The 19,730-nt window shown below is 40.2% G+C and overlaps 1 protein-coding gene across 1 annotated transcript; it reads left to right on the top strand.

The window, feature by feature from the left end:
- Positions 1–1,426: 1,426 nt before the first annotated feature.
- On the top strand, positions 1,427–10,584 carry LOC141086648 (keratin, type I cytoskeletal 19-like). Its single transcript, XM_073572889.1, has 8 exons — positions 1,427–1,936; positions 2,005–2,087; positions 2,285–2,441; positions 2,521–2,682; positions 4,341–4,466; positions 7,016–7,236; positions 7,331–7,365; positions 10,559–10,584. The coding sequence occupies exons 1-8, from the start codon at positions 1,427–1,429 to the stop codon at positions 10,582–10,584; spliced, it is 1,320 nt and encodes a 439-aa protein (XP_073428990.1).
- Positions 10,585–19,730: the final 9,146 nt, after the last annotated feature.

Genomic DNA, 19,730 nt, shown 5'->3' with positions numbered 1-19,730 from the left:
GACCTTATGAGGGTGAATAAGGCAAAGCTTGTTTTCTTAAAAGTAAATTGTGAGAGGGGTTTTCCAAAATTGGAATACCACTATAAGTCCTATAGGATAGGGGCTTCAATTAAAAATTAATTTGGAGCCCTTTTCCTGATTCTGCTTCACACTGTCATATCTCAGTATCTGGAGAATGAAGGTCCTCATATTTCTTCTTCTCCACACAGAACCTTTGCCCAGGAATTGTTTGCAATATCACAGTTGTATACAATAGGTAAATCATTACAAAGGTTCACAGGGTCATTGGGGAGGAGGGGTGGACCAGCTCAAGTCAATGAGGAGAACCTCCTTTTTGTCTTAGCTACTAATGATACAATACAACTGCCTTGCAGTGCTGGGGTCCTGGGTTCGAATCCCACCAAGGACAACATCTGCAAGGAGTTTGTATGTTCTCCCCGTGTTTGCGTGGGTTTCCTCCGGGTACTCCGGTTTCCTCCCACACTCCAAAGACATACTGATAGGGAATTTAGATTGTGAGCCTCATCGGGGACAGTGATGATAATGTGTGCAAAATGTAAAGCGCTGCGGAATATGTTAGCGCTATATAAAAATAAAGATTATTATTATTATTATTATTTACACCGGAAAACTAATTGCTCAATTCACCTGAATTCAGTAAAGGGGCCATTTTTTTATTTTTTTGCTGGTTTTCAAAAATAGAGAAAAATATCTGCTCAAATAGTGGAAAATCTGATAAAATAACAGACTCATCCAATTGTTTAGAATGCTAAAAGGTAAAGAACATCCAGACTTTCACAAAAACTTTTTTATATCTAAAAAAAAGTGATATATGGGATTTGGGTGCTGAGACCCTCACAGATCACTAAAATGATGAGGCAATAAAATGTATGACCCACCCCCCAGCCATCATAGGATTGGGAGAGTGGGACTATGCACAATCTCAAAGTATATGGAGCCATAACTGTAATGCCAATAGGAGTTTGAGGGCACATACTGCATCTTTGTATGCCTCCGATATAGGAAAAAAATTTTTTTGCAACACCACATTTTTCAGATTTTACATTTCTTGTTAATGCAATTTTTTTTACTGCTTATAAAAATAAATTTTGTGACTGATGGACAGGTCATAATTAAAACAAATATATTGATGAGGTGTGATGAATGTACCTCTCTGATGTCTGAGGCCTGTTTCATACTTAAGTCAAGTGATTCACTAATCCTAAAATTAGGCTTTACTTGTGAGATCTCAAAAACTTTAAATGATTATGATGGGGAATGATGCATATAAAATGCCTATAAACTGACCTAATGTCACGGCTTCATATAAATACAGGACTAGTGTCGACAACATTTTTACAGATTGTTCATTGAACAAGCATCAGTTTCTAGTGTCTTGCAGAAAGGTGTGAGAACAAAGGAAATAATGAGTCACGTTATCAGTCACTCTTCTTCGAGATCTCTGGTGGGAGTTTGCCATACAGGAAGTCAGTACCTGAAAGCCTCCAGCCATATTTCTTCTCACCACCATGATCTCCATAAAGACTATCTGAAGACTTCCTCAATCTCACATCTTGGCGGTCACTACCAAGATTGCAATAGAAGAACCACAAAATTATCATTTTCCAGCAGGTCTTCTGGTGGTCATGGTTATGGAGTTAGCAATGTCCTTGGTGCTCATATTCATGGAAATCACCTCAAAAGCTTGGGAGGTCATGATGACTGGAAAACTAATAGCCTGGTGAACATCAATGAGAAGGAAACCATGCAACATCTCAATCAAAGACTATCCTCATATCTTGAAAAAGTCCATGCCTTAGAGCAAGAGAATGCTCAGTTGGAGAGAAGGATCTGTGAGTGGTATTCCACCAACGCTCCGAGTACATTGCCTGACTCTAGCCAATTTTTTAGGAGAATCCAAGATCTCAAAAATGAGGTAAAAACAATCTTCAAGATAATATTTATGTCGCATACTTAATTATAATAATTTCATATTACTTTCAGATTTTTTCCACCAAAGCGGATAATACACATATCATCATGCAAATAGACAATGCACAACTGGCAGCAGATGACCTGAGAAACAAGTAAGCCTTAACTATTAAAATTAAGCAGAAACAGTAAATCTGTATGAATAATTGTAAAAGTGGCTATCACTTTTCAGGTTTTTAAAATCCCATTCTGTTAGCAGAACCCCTGAATATAAAGTTATCACAGGGTTTCTAGATGCAGAACCAACAACATGACAAATCATTCCCAAGTTCTCGTTATCTTCACATTATAGATGTGTGATGGAGCTTGATCTGAGACGTAACATTGAAGCAGATGTTAGTAGCCTTCGAAAAGCACTGGAGCAACTTAACATGCAAAGTCAAGACTTGGAAATCCAAATTCAATGCCTTCATGAAGATCTCCTCCAATTAAAGAGCAGTCATGAACAAGTAAATATAAATTAAGAGTGAGAAATTGCACATTTTTAGTAATGCACTATAAAATATTATATGTTACTTGTCATTTAAGGATGTAAACGCTCTGAATGCTCAACTGGGTGCTAGAATCAACGTGGAAGTAGATGCTGCTCCTTCTACAGATCTAAATAAAATCCTGTCGGAAGTTAGAGATCAATATGAGAACCTGATGGAGAGAAACCTTAAAGAGGTTGAGAGTATATTCCTGGCAAGGGTAAGACCTGAAGAAATATTTTATTTTAATAAGCATGTGTCAAGTTATGCAAGTAATTCTTGTAATGCTTTTTTATATTCTCACTTAGGCAATGTTCACATGACCATATTTTCGATCCAATAGCTGTTCATGGAAAAAACTGACATCATTCAGACCATGGTTATTTAATTGGGCTATGCAGATGACTGTATTTTTTACATGGTCTGCGTGAAAAAAAATTACAGCATGCACTAGTCTCTTCCGTACTTCAGATAAGACTTACCTATTCAAGTCTATGTGTAGGCAAAAAATCAGATCCCATACGGATCAACCATATAACATTTGATTTTAACTGATGCATTGCCATTATTAATATAGAAAACTATTTTTGGTCTTGAAAATTCTATTCACTTCTGATTTATAAAAACAGATGGCATATACAAAAACAGATGAAAAATCTTTGTTTTTTCTTAATGAAAATTGCAATGCAAGTGAGGAAACCACGCCACGTGATTTTGCTGACATAACAGTGCCGTTAGGCAGGGTGGTGAGGTGCGGGTTTGTCACATATGGTGGCAGCGGAGGGATTCTGCATGACTTCTTTTTTGTAATCCTTCACACTTAATATATTAATGAGCTGTTAAAATCTATGGGCTGGTCATAGATTTCCCTGAGAATCTGTTTCCAGAGGTAATTATAAATGAAGTGGGCACAATCAATGTAAGACATCAAGATCAGGAGGCAAAATTGGAAACTGGCAGGTTTAGGGGGGATGTGGTGGAGGGATGAAGAGCCTTGGGATGCCAAATCTGTTTCTATTAATACCATCGAGTTTCTGTGCCAGACCGGCGCCTTTCTCAAGGTATAAAAACCATGTGTGTAGATCAGGAGAGCAGACTGTCAGTCATTACATGTCTCATACTGGTAATGGTCCCTTCCATTTAAAATAAGCTCTGGAGGCAAATTCTATGGTGAGAGCTCTGTCCGGCCCATCATCTTAACAGTTCACTTACATATTAAGAAAAATGTGCCTGTCTCTGGAAAAAGAGATCTGATTGCAGATATCAAAGTATTATTTTATTAATCTCTCTATGACCTACCTGTCCACATAGACAGCTTAGGAGGATTGATTCTAGTGACAGATTTCTTTTAAGTAACACATACTTAGATGTCACCAATAAAAACTGCATCAGTCTGCATTATGGCACTCATATTAAACCCATGTAATACCTGTGTATGCGGTATATTTTTCTGCCTTGCATCTATGCATGCCGTAATGTAGAAGCATATTAATTGCTTTTGGTGCAGAATATGGAGACTCACAAAGGCATGTATAGTGCCTACATGTAGGTATTATATACTCATGTGCCAGCATACATGGTCTGTGCGTAAAGGTTATCAGTGGACATCTGACATTATAGTTTTTGGTTGTACAACCAAATCCAATCTGTAATATATTGAGTTGATTTCAAACTTATAGGCCAGTTCAGATATTTAAAACTCCCATTCAATGAATAAATGATTTTGTGAGAAAGTGTCCAAGTAAACCAAGACTCTTCACTTAAAGTGGAATTACCAAAAATGAATATAAAGCAATGTTCATATCTAGAATATGACCAGATCCTATAGATCAATATGCTAGCGCAGAAAATTTTCTGACCACTCATTTTCCCTCACAGAGTGCAGAACTAAACCGTGAAGTGTCTTCTGGAGCGGAACAACTGCAGTCATTTAGTAGTGAGCTCATTGACCTAAAACGCTCTGTACAGACCCTGGAGATTGATCTGCTGAGTCAACTGAGCATGGTATGAGGGTTTTAATGCATAAAAACTAAAGTTAAGCAAAATCATAGAATCATAGAATCATAGAATCATAGAATCGTAGAGTTGGAAGGGACCTCCTGGGCCATCTGGTCCAACCCCCTGCTCAAAGCAGGATTCGCTAAATCATCCCAGTCAGATGTCTGTCCAGCCTCTGTTTGAAGACTTCCATTGTAGGAGAACTCACCACTTCTCGTGGCAGCCTGTTCCACTCATTGATCACTCTAACTGTCAAAAAGTTTTTTCTAATATCTAATCTGTGTCTCCTCCCATTCAGTTTCATCCCATTGCTTCTAGTCTTTCCTTGTGCAAATGAGAATAAAGTTGATCCTTCTACAATGTGACAGCCCTTTAGATATTTGTAGACAGCTATTAAGTCTCCTCTCAGTCTTCTCTTTTGCAAACTAAACATTCCCAAATCCTGCAACCTTTCCTCATAAGACAGGGTTTGCAGACCGGTCACCATTCTGGTCGCTCTTTTCTGAACTTGCTCCAGTTTGTTGATGTCTTTTTTAAAATGTGGTGCCCAAAACTGGACACAATATTCCAGATGAGGTCTGACCAAAGAGGAGTAGAGGGAAATAATGACTTCACGTGATCTAGACTGTATGCTTCTGTTAATACATCCTAGAATTGCATTTGCCTTTTTTGCTGCTGCATCACACTGTTGACTCATATTCAGTCTGTGATCTATTAGTATACCCAAGTCTTTTTCACATGTGCTGTCACTTAGCCCTATTCCTCCCATTCTATATATGTTTTTTCCATTTTTATTGCCCAGATGTAGTACTTTGCATTTCTCCCTGTTAAAAACCATTCTGTTAGTTGCTGCCCACTTCTCCAGTTTATTTAAATCTTTTTGAATCCTCTCTCTCTCTTCTCTAGTATTAGCTATCCCTCCTAGCTTTGTGTCATCAGCAAATTTAATCAGTTTACCCTCAATTCCTTCATCTAAATCGTTGATAAAGATGTTGAACAATACAGGGCCCAGGACAGAGCCCTGTGGTACCCCACTTGAGACATTCTTCCAACTGGATGTGCAGCCATTTACGACCACTCTTTGGGTCCGATCACTAAGCCAGTTATGAATCCACCTAACAGTTGCCTTGTCCATTCCATACTTAATCATTTTTTCAATAAGGATTGTATGAGAGACTTTGTCAAATGCTTTGCTGAAGTCAAGATATACTATATCTACAGCATTTCCTTGATCCACCCAATCAGTGATACCGTCATAGAAGGAAATTAAGTTAGTCTGACATGACTTATTAGTTACAAACCCATGCTGACTCTGTTTAATCACTTCATTCTTATCCAGGTATTGACATACATGTTGTTTAATAATTTGTTCAAAGATCTTTCCTGGTATAGAAGTCAGACTCACCGGCCTATAGTTACCTGGGTCCACCTTCTTCCCCTTTTTGAAGATAGGAACAACATTTGCTCTTCTCCAGTCTTCTGGCACTTCTCCTGTTCTCCAAGAATTTTCAAAGATTATAGAGAGGGGTTCAAAAATTTCTTCTGCTATCTCCTTCAGTACTCTGGGGTGTAATTCATCTGGACCTGGAGACTTGAATTCATTTAGGCTAGCTAAGTGTTTCCTCACTATCTTTCTGTTTATAGATATCCTGGATTCTTCTATTCCCTTAATAGGACAGTGAATAACAGTTGATGTTACATTTCCTTTCTGAGAGAAAACAGATGCAAAATAGGAATTTAAAAGTTCAGCCTTCTCAACATCCTGTCTTACCATTTCATCATTTTCATCCTGTAAAAATCCTATAGCATCTTTGACTTTTCTTTTACTTTTGACATATCCCCAAAATCCTTTATTATTGCTTTTGACATCTCTTGCAAGCCTCAATTCATTTTCAGCTTTAGATAATCTGATTTGTGCCCTGCAGGTTCTGCAGACAGCATTATATTCTTCTTTAGATATGCCTCCCTCTTTCCATTTTATAAACATTTTTTTCTTCCTTTTTAGCATGTGCTTAAGTTCTGTGTTCATCCATCCTGGTTTCCTTAACTGCTTCCTATTCTTCCCTCTTTTCGGAATTGTTAACAACTGTGCTTTGAGAATTTCATTTTTCAAGATTTCCCATCCTTCCTGGACATTTTTGTCTTTAAGGATATCCAGCCATTGGATCCCTCCAATTCTCTTTCTGAATCCCTTAAAATCTGCCTTTCTGATTTGTGGCCGCAAGACCAGAGCATTGCGAACCTCCTACAACCTACGACATCACTGGCATTTCTTCTGATTAGTAGGCCTCACGATGTCATGTGTGTGTTATTCAGGCATGCCGTAAGTAGTAGGAGGTTCACACAGTCATGATCCCTTGGCCATAACTTCCATCATGACCAGTGCCACTGGACCATGGATCCTGTGAATCTTTTTGCTCAACTCCAATAAAAACCATAGAGGACATGATCTAATTGTAAAATTCAATCAGTATGGCCATTGAGTCATGTTGTAAAGCTCTGCTCAAGCTGAAACAACTTCTAATCTTCTAAATAGTATGTTCTCCTTACTATAGAAATCAGCCCTGGAGAACAGTTTGGCAGAAACAAAAGCCACGTTTGGTTCTCAACTTGTCCAGTTACAAGAAATGATTGATAACATAGAGTCACAGCTTGGCCAAATACGTTCTAACCTAGAACGTCAGAACTACGAGTACAAAATACTTATGGATCAGAAGACCCATTTGGAGATGGAGATCACCAACTATAAGCAGCTGCTAGATGGAAATGACATACAGTATGTAAAATAAAGATCATCTTTGATTTTTTTCTTGAAGAAATATAATAAATGTAATTGGCTGATTATAAATTTTACATTTTTCTTTATACAGATTTCCAGCTCATCACAGCACAGAAGATAAAGACAGTAAGTCACAAATTTTCTGAGACTTTCTGATTTGTTACGATATGGTGTAACCACAACTACCATCTCTATAGCTTACACCAATGAGTACAGTGATCTTCAAGTTTCTGGTTATACTTCACAATGCTAGTTTGTAGTAAAAGGTTATATGAAGAGTCTCTAGCCTTTGGCTTGTAAAAGTATGATGCCTAAAAGATGGAAACAGATGGACAGCAACACAATAGAAATTATTGGATTTTTGGGGTATGTGCATATCAGAATCAACTGAAGAAGCGCCACAAAAGCTCCTCATAAAATTATCATTTTTTTATTTTCAGCATTTTTCTGGCGTTTCTTGAAGTAGTTTGTAAAGATTTTTGTTGGCGTTTTCGCAATTGTATTTTTCAGGCTGCAGGAGGTGCAGTCCCACAACCTGCCATACATCTACGGCGTGTCGATCATGAGGGCTCACTCTGAGTGCCGGCACAAACAAAAGCAGTTGTCAGTGCTATAGGAGAACTGGCACCCTACGGCAATGCACACAATTGGTGCCAGTGCCGATTGCGGATGTTTAACTGTTGACCCCTCTGATGTCACTGTGAATAGTGACAGTGACATCGATCTGCTTACAGAGGGAGAGAGCTCTCTCTCTGCTTCAATCTACTCAAAGTGATTGCATTTGCATTGCACCAATGGTCTCCCTGGTGACCACTGACTGAAAATGGCCATGGGGTTACCAAGGTGGCCTCTAAGTTCCTGCTTAGAGCAGGAGCAGACACACCTCTCGCCTGTGTGCGATTACCTGATCTAATGCCCTGCAATGCAAAAGTATTTGGCACCACTATGTATGGAATGATCTGAGCTGTAAAACTGTCCCACTAGTTAACCCCTTAGTGACAGAGCCAATTTCGACCTTAACGACCAAGCTAAAATTTACAATTTTGACCAGTGTCAGTGTAAAAGGTTGTAACTCTGGAATGCTTCGACTGATTCCACTGATTTTGAGACTGATTCGTGACATATTGTACTTCATGATAGTGGTAAAATTTCTTTGATATGACCTGTGACAATTTGTGAAAAAAAAAGAAATTTTGCAAAAATTTTGAAAATTTCACAGTTTTTAAACTTTTAATTATTATGCCCTTAAATCAGAGAGTCATATCACACAAACTAGTTAATAAATAACATTTCCCACATGTCTACTTTACATCAGTACAATTTTGGCAGCATCATTTTTTTAGGAAGTAAAAGTTGACCAGCGATTTCTCATTTTTCCAACAAAATTAACAAAATCATTTTTATTAGGGACTACATCACATGTGAAGTGACTTTGAGCGCTTGTGCTCGCTACTCGAGTTTGCATCAGGTGCTAGGGTATACACGGAGTATTGCAGATCCCCTTATGATTTTTGGGAGGTGTCTATAAGATGCAAAACATGCGGGGCACATACTTGAACATGTCACTCGAACCCCTGCAATATTTGGTGCATACCAGAGCATCCATTGCAAACTGGAATAGCGAGCACTTGCGCTCAACACTAATGACGACATATTCAATATGAATACTAAATCTTATCAAATTCTGTGTTGCACCTGTTGGTTAAAAATGCTCACTATACCCCTGGATAAAATCCTTGAGGGGTGTGGTTTCCAAAATGGGGTCACTTGTGCTGGGGTTTCTACTGCTTAGGCACACCCTGGGCTCTGCAAATGCGACATGGCATCCGCTAATTATTCCAGCAAATTATACATGCAAGTCAAATGACACTCCTCCTCTTCCAAGACCTGCCGTGTGCCCAAACAGTAGATTCTGGTTCAAGTTCAAGTATATTTCTAGAACCTGAACCAAACTTTGGACTAAATTTGGGTCGTGTACCAGAACGCGATCTTCCAATAGTCTGCTCATCCCTAGTTTTGAGCACTTGGAGGGTGCAGTTTTTAAAATGGTATCACTTTTGGGTATTTTCTGTTATATAGGTCCCTCAATGTCACTTCAAGCATGATGTGGTCCCTAAAACAAACAGTTATGTAAAATTTCTTGGAAAAAATTGAAACTGTTGATATACTTTTAACTATTCTAAGTTCCTAGGAAAAAAAATTGGTTAAAATATAATGCTATTGCAAAGTGGAAATGTGGTAAATGTTATTTATAAATTATTTTGCACAGTATGACTAACTAGGTTAAGGATATAAAAGTGAAAGTTTGAAAATTGTTAAATTCTCAAACTTTTCTCCAAAATTTTGATATGTTCACAAATAAATACAAAAAATTTCGATTCAAATTTACCACTAACAAAAAGTACAATGTGTCACAAAAAAAAATCTCAGAATCACTGGGATTTGTTGAAAATGTTCCAGAGTTATCACCCCATAAAGTGTCAATAATCAGAATTGTAAAAATTTGGCCCAGTCAAGAAGGTGAAAACAGGCTTTGGGGTCAAGGGGTTAATAAAATGTCCAAAAGGACACCCAGATGTTTCTTTTTAGCCTTCAGTTGTGCATGTAGGGGAATTATGGAGCATCTTCCAAGAAGAAAATGACAGAAAAATGGTCTGCTCACTTATTTTAACTGCTTGGTGGTTTTTAGAATCTGAAACAAATAAAAAATGCTCAAATGCCTGAATATACTGGATGATCAGCAAGCCATTTTACATAAAATGTAATATGTTAATATGTTCGTTCTTTTGGGTGTTTTATGGCTGTGTTTTCAAGCGGTTTTCTGAATGGCCCTACTCTTGCTCCAAATTTGCCAACAGAAAACGTGTGAACATGCCTTTATTGTCATTGAATATACATAGAACATTTTCTAGAAGTATTTTACTATTGGCCAATGGCCTAGGACTTCCATTGATGAAGTTCTGCTCCATTTTTGTAAATCTTTTCCATACAAATTATAGTAAGAGTCCTAGAAGACATTGGAAAGAAAAACAGCTTTTTAGGGGCATGCATTACTGCAAGTAGCTAATGTAGACACAAATCTTGAACTTATCTGATAGCCTCCTTAGTATTTATAGAAAACAGCAATATAAATGTATCAAACTTAACCTAGCAGCGTAAGAAAATCACATACATTTGGGAAACCTAACAAAAAGGCTCTAATAATTTGGAGTAATTTTGCTATAAGGTATGTAAAAATAGTGTTTTTCATAACCTGAGAACCTCTCTAAATGAAAGCTGGGCCAATATGATATCAGTGAATTCTGTCTTTTTCCAACAGAACTTCTTGAAGGCAAGTGCGAGTGATTTATGGATGAACATGAAGACCAAAAACAAAACTCCACAGCACCAATACAATAGACTTTTGCATTTATTTGGTGGATCTGTCTTTCTTTAGATACTTATTTTAAGGCCGGGGTCAAACTTGCGAGTGCAATGCGAGAAACTCGCGCGAGTCTCTCGTATCAATACCCGGCACTGCCGCCGGCGGTTCGGACCGGAGCGTTCAGTTGCATAGAAAGACATGCCGACGCACACTCCGGTCCCGAGTGCCGGCGGCAGTGCTGGGGTATTGATGTGCGAGTTTCTCGCATTGCACTCGCATGTGTGACCCCGGCCTTAGTTTGATGATGGTTATAATGAATGTTTTACAACCCAAGTGTGACCGCGGTCTTAGTTTGATGATGGTTATAAGGAATGTTTTACAACCCAATGAAGACCCCAGCCTTAGTTTGATGATGGTTATAAAGAATGTTTTACAACCCAATGGCCTAATTTTACTGAGAATAAATGACAATGTCCCTGCCTATTAGTAGAATTAAAATTATGTTTTACGACAAAGGGATCATGCACACAAAAGTTTTCTCTCCATCTGAGAAAAACGATCTGATTATTCGGATCAGACTCTGACCTGAGTTTGATCACAGTTTGAACAGAGAATCATCAGTTATTCTCAGAGGTGGAGATGTAAAAAGGAAATGTTTCTCCACCTTCTTCATTCCGTCAGTCCATAAAAATCATTGAGTGCGGTCTGATGTTTTTCACGGAAACATAGACTTGTAGACTTGCATTTCCGATTTTGATCTCGCACTCAGATCAAAATTGGACATGTTTCCAGTTTTTTCCGATAGTCAATTGTGTGCACGAGCCCTAAGAGGAACATTAGTCACTTAAGCCACCAACACACAGTAGAATGATGTCCATAACATACAGTGTTCATGGAAGCTTCTTGAGTCTCTTTCCAATAGCCCAACTGGAACAGCAAAGGATTAGTAAGTGCAGGTTGTTTTATTATTTTTACTCAATTTGTTATGAACTTGTAAAGCTCTATTAAAGATATGTCTAAATGCATAAAATGTATTTGTTGGATTTGGATGGAATGTGCTTTGCATTTTTTGTAAACTTTTTATCATTTTCTGTCTAATTCTGTTTTCCCTAGTAAAATCTTTCAGCAATTTCACATAAGAAATGTCTTCATTTATTTATTATTTTCACATTCACATTCCTTAAAAGGGTTATATAACATTAGGCCAAAAAAAGGTTCTGCTCTTTTTTCCCCAAAAAGAGCTCCATTTGAGTGAGTGGGGGCGATATCAGACACAACCAAAGGAGAAGAACAGTGTTACTTCTGAGAAATAAAAACAAAAAGACATTACATATAGGAAACCAACTGGTACAATACAGATGAGGAGACTTTAGGAAATACATAAAAAAAATAGCATATAATAGGAGTCAAAAAATAATAAAATCAGTAAAAAATATCCTGGATCAATTTACTTTGAAGGAACCTGTCAGGTCCACCATGCCATCTAACCCAGCACATTCACTTATGTATTACTAAATTTCCTGACTAACCAGTCCTGTATAATGTTATTTACTTAAATACAGGTGTAAAAAAAAGTATTTATCCCCTTTGTCTTTCTTATGCTAATTAGGCCTTTGACTAGTCAATACAGTGTCAGTTTCCCAGGACTAGTTGTCCCTCTCTGCATGTTATCACGCCCCTGTGGAATATGCACAATTATTATTATATCCAATTGGCACCAAACCTTTTATATATAGGTCTTCCTTGGCCCCCACCTGATAATAGGGTGATATACAAGACTTATCCCTGGGCTTCATACCTTCCCTGTAGTGAATTTCAGAATCCTGTCATTATTTTAACCCATTACAGCACTATATACACATAACAACACCACAGGGTGCATGAACTTCAAATATGCATGTATGACAAAAAGATATTGATAAAATAGAACTGATCCAAAAACAAGCTGCAAAAAGAGATAACGTTTTAGCATTAAATAAAGGGAATCTGTCACCCCATTTTAGCCCTATCAGCTGCCGGCACAACCATCAGGGGCTTATCTACAGAATTCTGTAATGCAGTAGATAAGCCTCCAATGTAACCTTAAAGATAACAAAAAAGAGTTAGGCTGGAGTCACACATAGTGACTCACCAGCGATCCTGCCAACGATATCAATGTGTCAGGATCACTGGTGAATCGCTATGTGATCGCTGGTGAGCTGTCAAACAGACAGCTTCACCAGTGATGCCCAGCGTCGCTGTGCACGTTAGTAACCAGTGCGCTGATGCAGGAAGCTGGTAACTAACGTACACATCGGGTATCCAAGGGACGTGCGTCCCTAGATACCCGATGTGTACGTTAGTTACCAGCTCCCTGCATCAGCGCGCTGGTAACTAACGTACACATCGGGTATCTAAGGGACGCACGTCCCTTGGATACCGATGTGTACATTAGTTACCAGCAGATTGCTGGTCTCCCGCCTGTCAAACGCAGCGATGCATGGTGGCCAGCGGGAGGCCAGCGACCAAAAAAAAGTCCTGGCCTTTCCTGCAGCGATCAGCGATACCGGCAGGGGGGCCGGTCGCTGATCGCTGTCACACACAGCGATCTCGCTGGTGAGATCACTGTTGTGTCACAAAAATTGAGACTCAGCAGCGATCTCACTAGCAAGATCGCTATGTGTGATGGGGCCTTTAGATTATACTCACCTCGGCGTTCGGTAGGGTCCGATGGGTGTCACTGTCCCGTCCGGCACCTCCCATCTTCATACGATGATGTCCTCCCTCGGCTCCTGCGCAGGTGTACTTTATATGCCCTGTTGAGGGCAGAGTAAAGTACTGCAGTGCGCAGGCGCCGGGTTAAGGTCAGAGAGGTCCGTCGCCTGCGCACAGCAGTAATCTGCACTGCCCTCAACAGGGCAGATAAAGTATGCCTGCGCATGAACCGACGGAGAAGCAAGGAGGAGGACATCATCGTATGAAGATGGGAGGCTCCGGACTGGACCGCAACACCCACCACACCCGATTCCGCCCCCGGTGAGTATAATCTAACGTGTTTTTCTTATCTTTCAGGTTACATAGGGGGCTTATCTATAGCAATACAGAATGCTAAAGATAAGCCCTTGATGGCGGTGGACGCAGCTTATAGGGCTAAAATGGGGTGACAGATTCCCTTTAAACTTATCAGGAGAGACATAAAGTGCCCATACACTTAGCTAGCAGTCAGATGATCTCTTGTAACTGCTCCCCCATCTCTTGGCTGAGTGTGCATGTGCTCTGAAATAGAAGAGGGAAGTAATGCACTGCTAGACAACTCTGGTGTTGGCTTACGGTTCTGTCTTCTTAAATGTTTACAGTTTTTGCAACCTAATTTACAGTATAAACTTCTTCTGTCTTCCAAAATAAGCAGCAAACTTGCTTATTTGTCAACAGAGGAATGCATAGAATCAAAAAATATGGTAAAACTGCAAAAATACAAATAACAGGTATATTTATTGAGCTTCGAACATAACATAACTATGACATTTACAATTAATAGTGAAAGCATACAGCAAGATGAAGCTTGTACATGTGAACATATGACCTATTCACAATCACCGTCTGATTTAACAACAGTTCTGTATAACATAATACCATAGGAACAGAGATCGTTCCCCTACCAGATATACTTTGTCCAGGATAATGAAGTTGAAGTAAGATAATGCAGGGAACAAGACACACACACAGACATGTCTGGAAAACTTCTCTATCAAAAGGACCTTCTGACCCAGCATGCTTTAGGTTTTCCTGCAATGCAACTGACTGGTTTACAGAAAACCACTTAACACCTGCAGTGTCCCACATCAAAACACCCCCTCATCTCAGCCTGCGAACTGCAGCAACGCACCACTCTAGCCTGCTTCATCGTGGCCGATAAGGTATATTCAAATTAAAAGACGCACCCCCATTTTCCCCAAAAATTTTTTGGGAAAAAGTGCATCTTATAATCCAAAAAATACGGTAATATATGGTGGCAAAACCCTTGTTGGCAAGCACAGCAGTCAGACATTTTTTGCAGTTGATGATGAAGTTTGCGCACATGTCAGGAGGAATTCTGGTCCACTCCTCTTCGCAGATCATCTCTAAATCATTAAGATTTTGAGGCTGTCGCTTGGCAACTCAGAGCTTCAACTCCCTCCATGAGTTTTCTATGGGATTAAGGTCTGGAGACTGGCTAGACTACTCCATGACCTTAATGTGCATCTTTTTAAGCAACTCCTTTGTTGCCTTGACTGTATGTTTTCAGTCATTGTCTTGCTGGAAGACACAGCCACGACCCATTTTTAATGTCCTGGAGGAGGGAAGGAGGTTGTCACTCAGGATTTTACGGAACATGACTCCATCAATTCTCCCATTGATGTGGTTAAGTACTCCTGTGCCCTTAGCAGAGAAACACCCCCAAAACATAATGTTTGCACCTCCATGCTTGACAGTGAGGACTGTGTTCTTTGGGTCATAGGCAGCATTTCTCTTCCTCCAAACAAGGGCAAGTTGAGTTAATGCCAAAGAGCTCAATTTTTGTCTCATGTGACCACAGCACCTTCTCCCAATCACTCACAGAATCATCCAGTTGTTCATTGGCAAACTTCAGATGGGCCTACACATGCACCTTCTTGAGCAGGGGGACCTTGTGGGCACTGTAGGATTTTAAACCTTTATGGTGTAATGTGTTACCAATGGTTTTCTTAGTGACTTTTTTCCCAGCTGCCTTGAGATCATTAACAAGTTCCCTGGTGTAGTTTTAGGCTGATCTCTTACCTTCCTCATTATCAAGGATACCCCACAAGCTGAGATTTTGCATGGTGCCCCAGGTCAATGTCAAATGGCAGTCATTTTGTATTTCTCCCATTTTCTTACTATTGCAAAAACAGTTGTCTCCTTCCCACCCAGCATCTTACATATGGCTTTGTAGCCCATTCTAGATTTGTGCAGGTCTATGATCTTGTCCCTGACATCCTTAGAAAGCTCTTTGGTCTTTATCATGTTGTAGAGGTTAGATTGTGACTGATGAGTCTGTGGACAGGAGTCTTTTATAAAGGTTTCTATGTCACACAGCTGTCTTTATTGCAGGAAACAAGTTGAGTAGGAGTGACTAACTTGTCTGTAGGAGCCAGAACTCTTAATGGTTGGTAGGGGATCAAATACTTATTTCTCATTGTATGAACATGATTTCAATTTAGAAGAGAAATGGCACAAACTTTGGGTCAGTGCAGTAGATGGTGAGCTTCAAACGTTTCCTCACTTACCAAATCCACCAACGGGTATTGTATCAGAACAAACATTGGTGTCTGTGCAGATCTTATGCATAAGCGGGGAAAATCTGACTCTCCTGCCTGTGATTGTGTTGCTTCAACTGACTCCCGCCCTAAAGGCGTCTGCCCAGGCTATAAGTCACCACATCTCCTTCTTATTGTCCTGGCCCACTGCAATGATGCCCAGTGGCCATGGATAACGTGGTCTGCAGCTGCTTAACATTGCGTGGCTGCCAAGCTGTCCTGGGCCTATAGCCCATGTGGACACTTTAGGCACCCTGGTCCTGTCTCAATAACTTCCCTTCTGCTCTAACCTTAACCTTATGCTATCTACTAACTATTCTGTATACTAGAGTGCCTCCCTCTTGTGTCCACGCTGGAGTACTGCGCTTTCCCTAATCTGTACACGAAGCATTGTAAATTTTCATACTATATACAATGCGGAACATAAAAACACAGCAATGGTAATACTCAAGAGAGGTAGCAGTACCATGTCATACATTAAGTAGTACATAGAACATTAGACACAAATAAATTCCCCAATCATAGGAACCACAAAAATATAACACAACTCAAATTCAGCATAATACTACCATATCCCCTATCAAGACAATTAAGCAAGAACTAGGGATAAAAAGTGTTTTTTTTAGCTAAATAATGAATTTTATTAACATAAAATTAAAAAACAGAGCATCACTGCTAATGCAGGCATAAGAGGGCATACATAACAGAAATTGCACCTTAAGGAGAATAATATCACAATCAAGCTATAAATAAGCTCAAGCACAGAAAATTATTAATATGAACCCACCCCCGTTTAAATTTTTGACCCAATACAGGTATTCAAGCTCTAATGAGGAAACAAGGGGTAAAGTGACTATTGCTAAAAAAAAGTGCACCAGTGCTGTACTGCATATTGGATTAAACCTATTACCATAAGCATAAAGTGCAAACAGTGTCACAGTAAACATAAGGTGCTGTAATCACACAAACTTACATGGAGTATGAGGAAATGCTGCCCCAGCCTGCCGCCCCTACGTGCGTTACGTCTCCTGAAGAAGCTGCGGCATAATGCGCGCCCCACCCATTCCCAGGGGGGCCCGCCTCCAACAGCTCCACCAATTGGTTGTTAGTCAGTGGAAGAGGGTGAGGTTTTCTCTTCTTCATCCACACCCACCAGGGGCGGACCAGGGCATACTGACAGGTCAGTGCCAGAAGATGTCAGCAATCCCACCAATTACACAGCCACCATCTTGGTCATAGTAGTGTGACTTTCTTTTCAAATAAGCCAGGTCCAACTCAGTAGTCAAGTCCGGTGTTGTCACAAAATCGATAGTAGGCAAATCCAGTATTTCAGGACTGTAGTCATGGCCAGAGACACTGAAGCATCTGTGTCCCGACCTTCCCTTACAGAAAACTGTATTCCACTTCTCAGGGTACCTGCATCTCCAGGTTCAGGTCCTCCTGGGCACTTCCCAGGTGGTGACGGCCCTTCATCCAGGCGACCCCCAGTAAAGGAGACACAGTCCAGGATAACTTGAACACATTCTTTACTTAGAACTTCACACATTATATCCACATTATATCCACAATTGGCACATCATGGGCTTCACATTGGACTTTACTTGTTTCCTCAACTTTCCCTACTTCACTGACGATTCTTTGCAGCACACGTCCGGACAGGACCATCTTAGACTGCTCCCCAGATTCTTGCTGGCCTAACCTCTCCCTGATGACAAATCCTTCTGCCTGTTTCACCCCAGACTCAAAATCATCAGCCACCCAGTTTGGTTGCCTCTGGTAAAGCATCTGACCCATCTGTACCGTTCCCTTCGAAGCTCCAACTTCCTTCAGTCCCTCACTTCAACCGACAACCGCTCTAAAGGCGTCTACCCAGGCTATTAGTTGTCACATCTCCTTCTTACTGTCCTAGCCCACTGCAATGATGTCTAGTGGCCGTGGATAACATGGTCTTCTGTTGTGAATTCACTTTCTGGCCAACCTCTGGGCGAAGTCTACTGACTTCAGTATTTTTCTATCAGATGTGTTGGGCATTTTTTGCAGGGTTTTTGCGTGATTGCAGACAGAGTCTTTCCTTTCCTGTCCTGTCTAGTTAGTGTGGGCCCCATCGTTTGCTCAGTCTATTTTCCTACCTGCATTTGTGTTTTGATTCTGTTATGATTGGGTCACCGAGGAGGAAAACAAGACCAAGCTAAGCTACAGAAAACCAGAGAGGTTGGTAACTAAGCGGATTGCAGACCCCTGATCCTATCCACACAACTAGCAGTAGCCGTGGAGCATACCTATGATGATCCTAGACGCCTCGACACAGCCGGAGAACTAAATCAGCCTAAAGCAAGAAAGGGGAAATCTAAACTGCCCCAGAGCAGACCCCAAAGGAATAGATGGCCCCAAACATAAATTGTCAGTGAGACAAGATGAAAACACAAATGCAGGTAGGAAAATAGACTGAACAAATGATGGGGCCCACACTAACTAGACAGGACAGGAAAGGAAAGACTCTGTCTGCAATCACGCAAAAACCCTGCAAAAAATGCCCAACACGTCTGAAAGAAAAATACTGAAGTCACTAGACTTCGCCCACTATATCAGCACTCTGGTATATTTTGAAAGCAGAGCAAAAAGAGGACAATCTAATAAGGGACAAAAACAAACTGGCACAAGCAGTAACATAAGGATGGAATTCAGCACAGCTCCAGCCGGAGCTGGCTGACCACACAAAACTGAAATAGACAAAACCAGATCAAATGTGAACAATAGCAAAAGAACACTTAGCTGAGCATGCAGTGACTGAGCTGGAAGCTACGACCTCAGGAGGCAGGAAAAAATCACCAGCAGGGATAGAGGGAGTTGGCTGTCTTAAATCCAGTCAGAAACTCCAGATCTCCAGTCTTCCTCCTCATTATCAGGTGGCAGGCCTCTGTTAATTAGATCAGCTCCATTACCTCCAGTAACCACCAGAGGGAGCCCGGAAAGAGAACTCGCAACCCCTCTGTCAATATAACCAGCTCCACTACCTTCACTAGTAACCAGAGGTAGGCCAGAAAGCGAATTCACAACAGTCTGCAGCTGCTTAACGTTGTGTGACTGCTGAGCTGTCCTGGGCCTATAGCCCATGTGGGCACTTCAGGCACCCTGGCCCCGTTTGAATAACTTCCCTTCCCTTCTGCTCTAACCTTAACCCTATACTATCTACCAACTATTCTACATACTTGAGTGCCCCCCTCTTGTGTCCACCCAGGAGTACCCTGCTTTCCCTAAACTGTACACGAAACATTGAAAACATTATCACACTATATACAATGCGGAACATGAAAACACAGCAGTGGTAATACCTAAGAGAGGTAGCAGTACCGTGTCATACATTAGGTAGTACATAGAACACGTAGCAATACCAGAAAGCAAAAAGACATAAGTACAGCAATGAACATTATTAAACCAACCCCTTTACATTATCACTGTTTATTGTTCGCTATTTATTCTTATATGATGTTAAAATATGATTAAAGTAAAGTTCTCGCTGCAAAATACAAATAAATTTATATAATTTATACAATGTGATTTTCTGGATTTTATTTTTGATATTCTATCTCTCAATGTTAAAATTAACCTACCCTTAAAATTATAGACTGTTCATGTCTTTGTCAGTGGGCAAACTTACAAAGTCAGTAAGGGATAAAATAATTATTTCCTTCGCTATATGAATGTATATATATATATATATATATATATACCGGGTGAGTCATAAAGGACGGATGTATTTGAAGTGGCTATAACTCACCACCAGGTGGAGGTAGAGATGTGCGGGAGGCGGGGTTATGTTTGTGAGGTGAAAG

This window comes from Dendrobates tinctorius, unplaced genomic scaffold, assembly GCF_039654945.1.
Source record: "Dendrobates tinctorius isolate UK_male_01 unplaced genomic scaffold, ASM3965494v1 ptg000032l, whole genome shotgun sequence".
NCBI lineage: Eukaryota > Metazoa > Chordata > Amphibia > Anura > Dendrobatidae > Dendrobates > Dendrobates tinctorius.
Note: the sequence above shows the minus strand (reverse complement) of the source record. Positions and strands in the feature narration are given on the sequence as shown.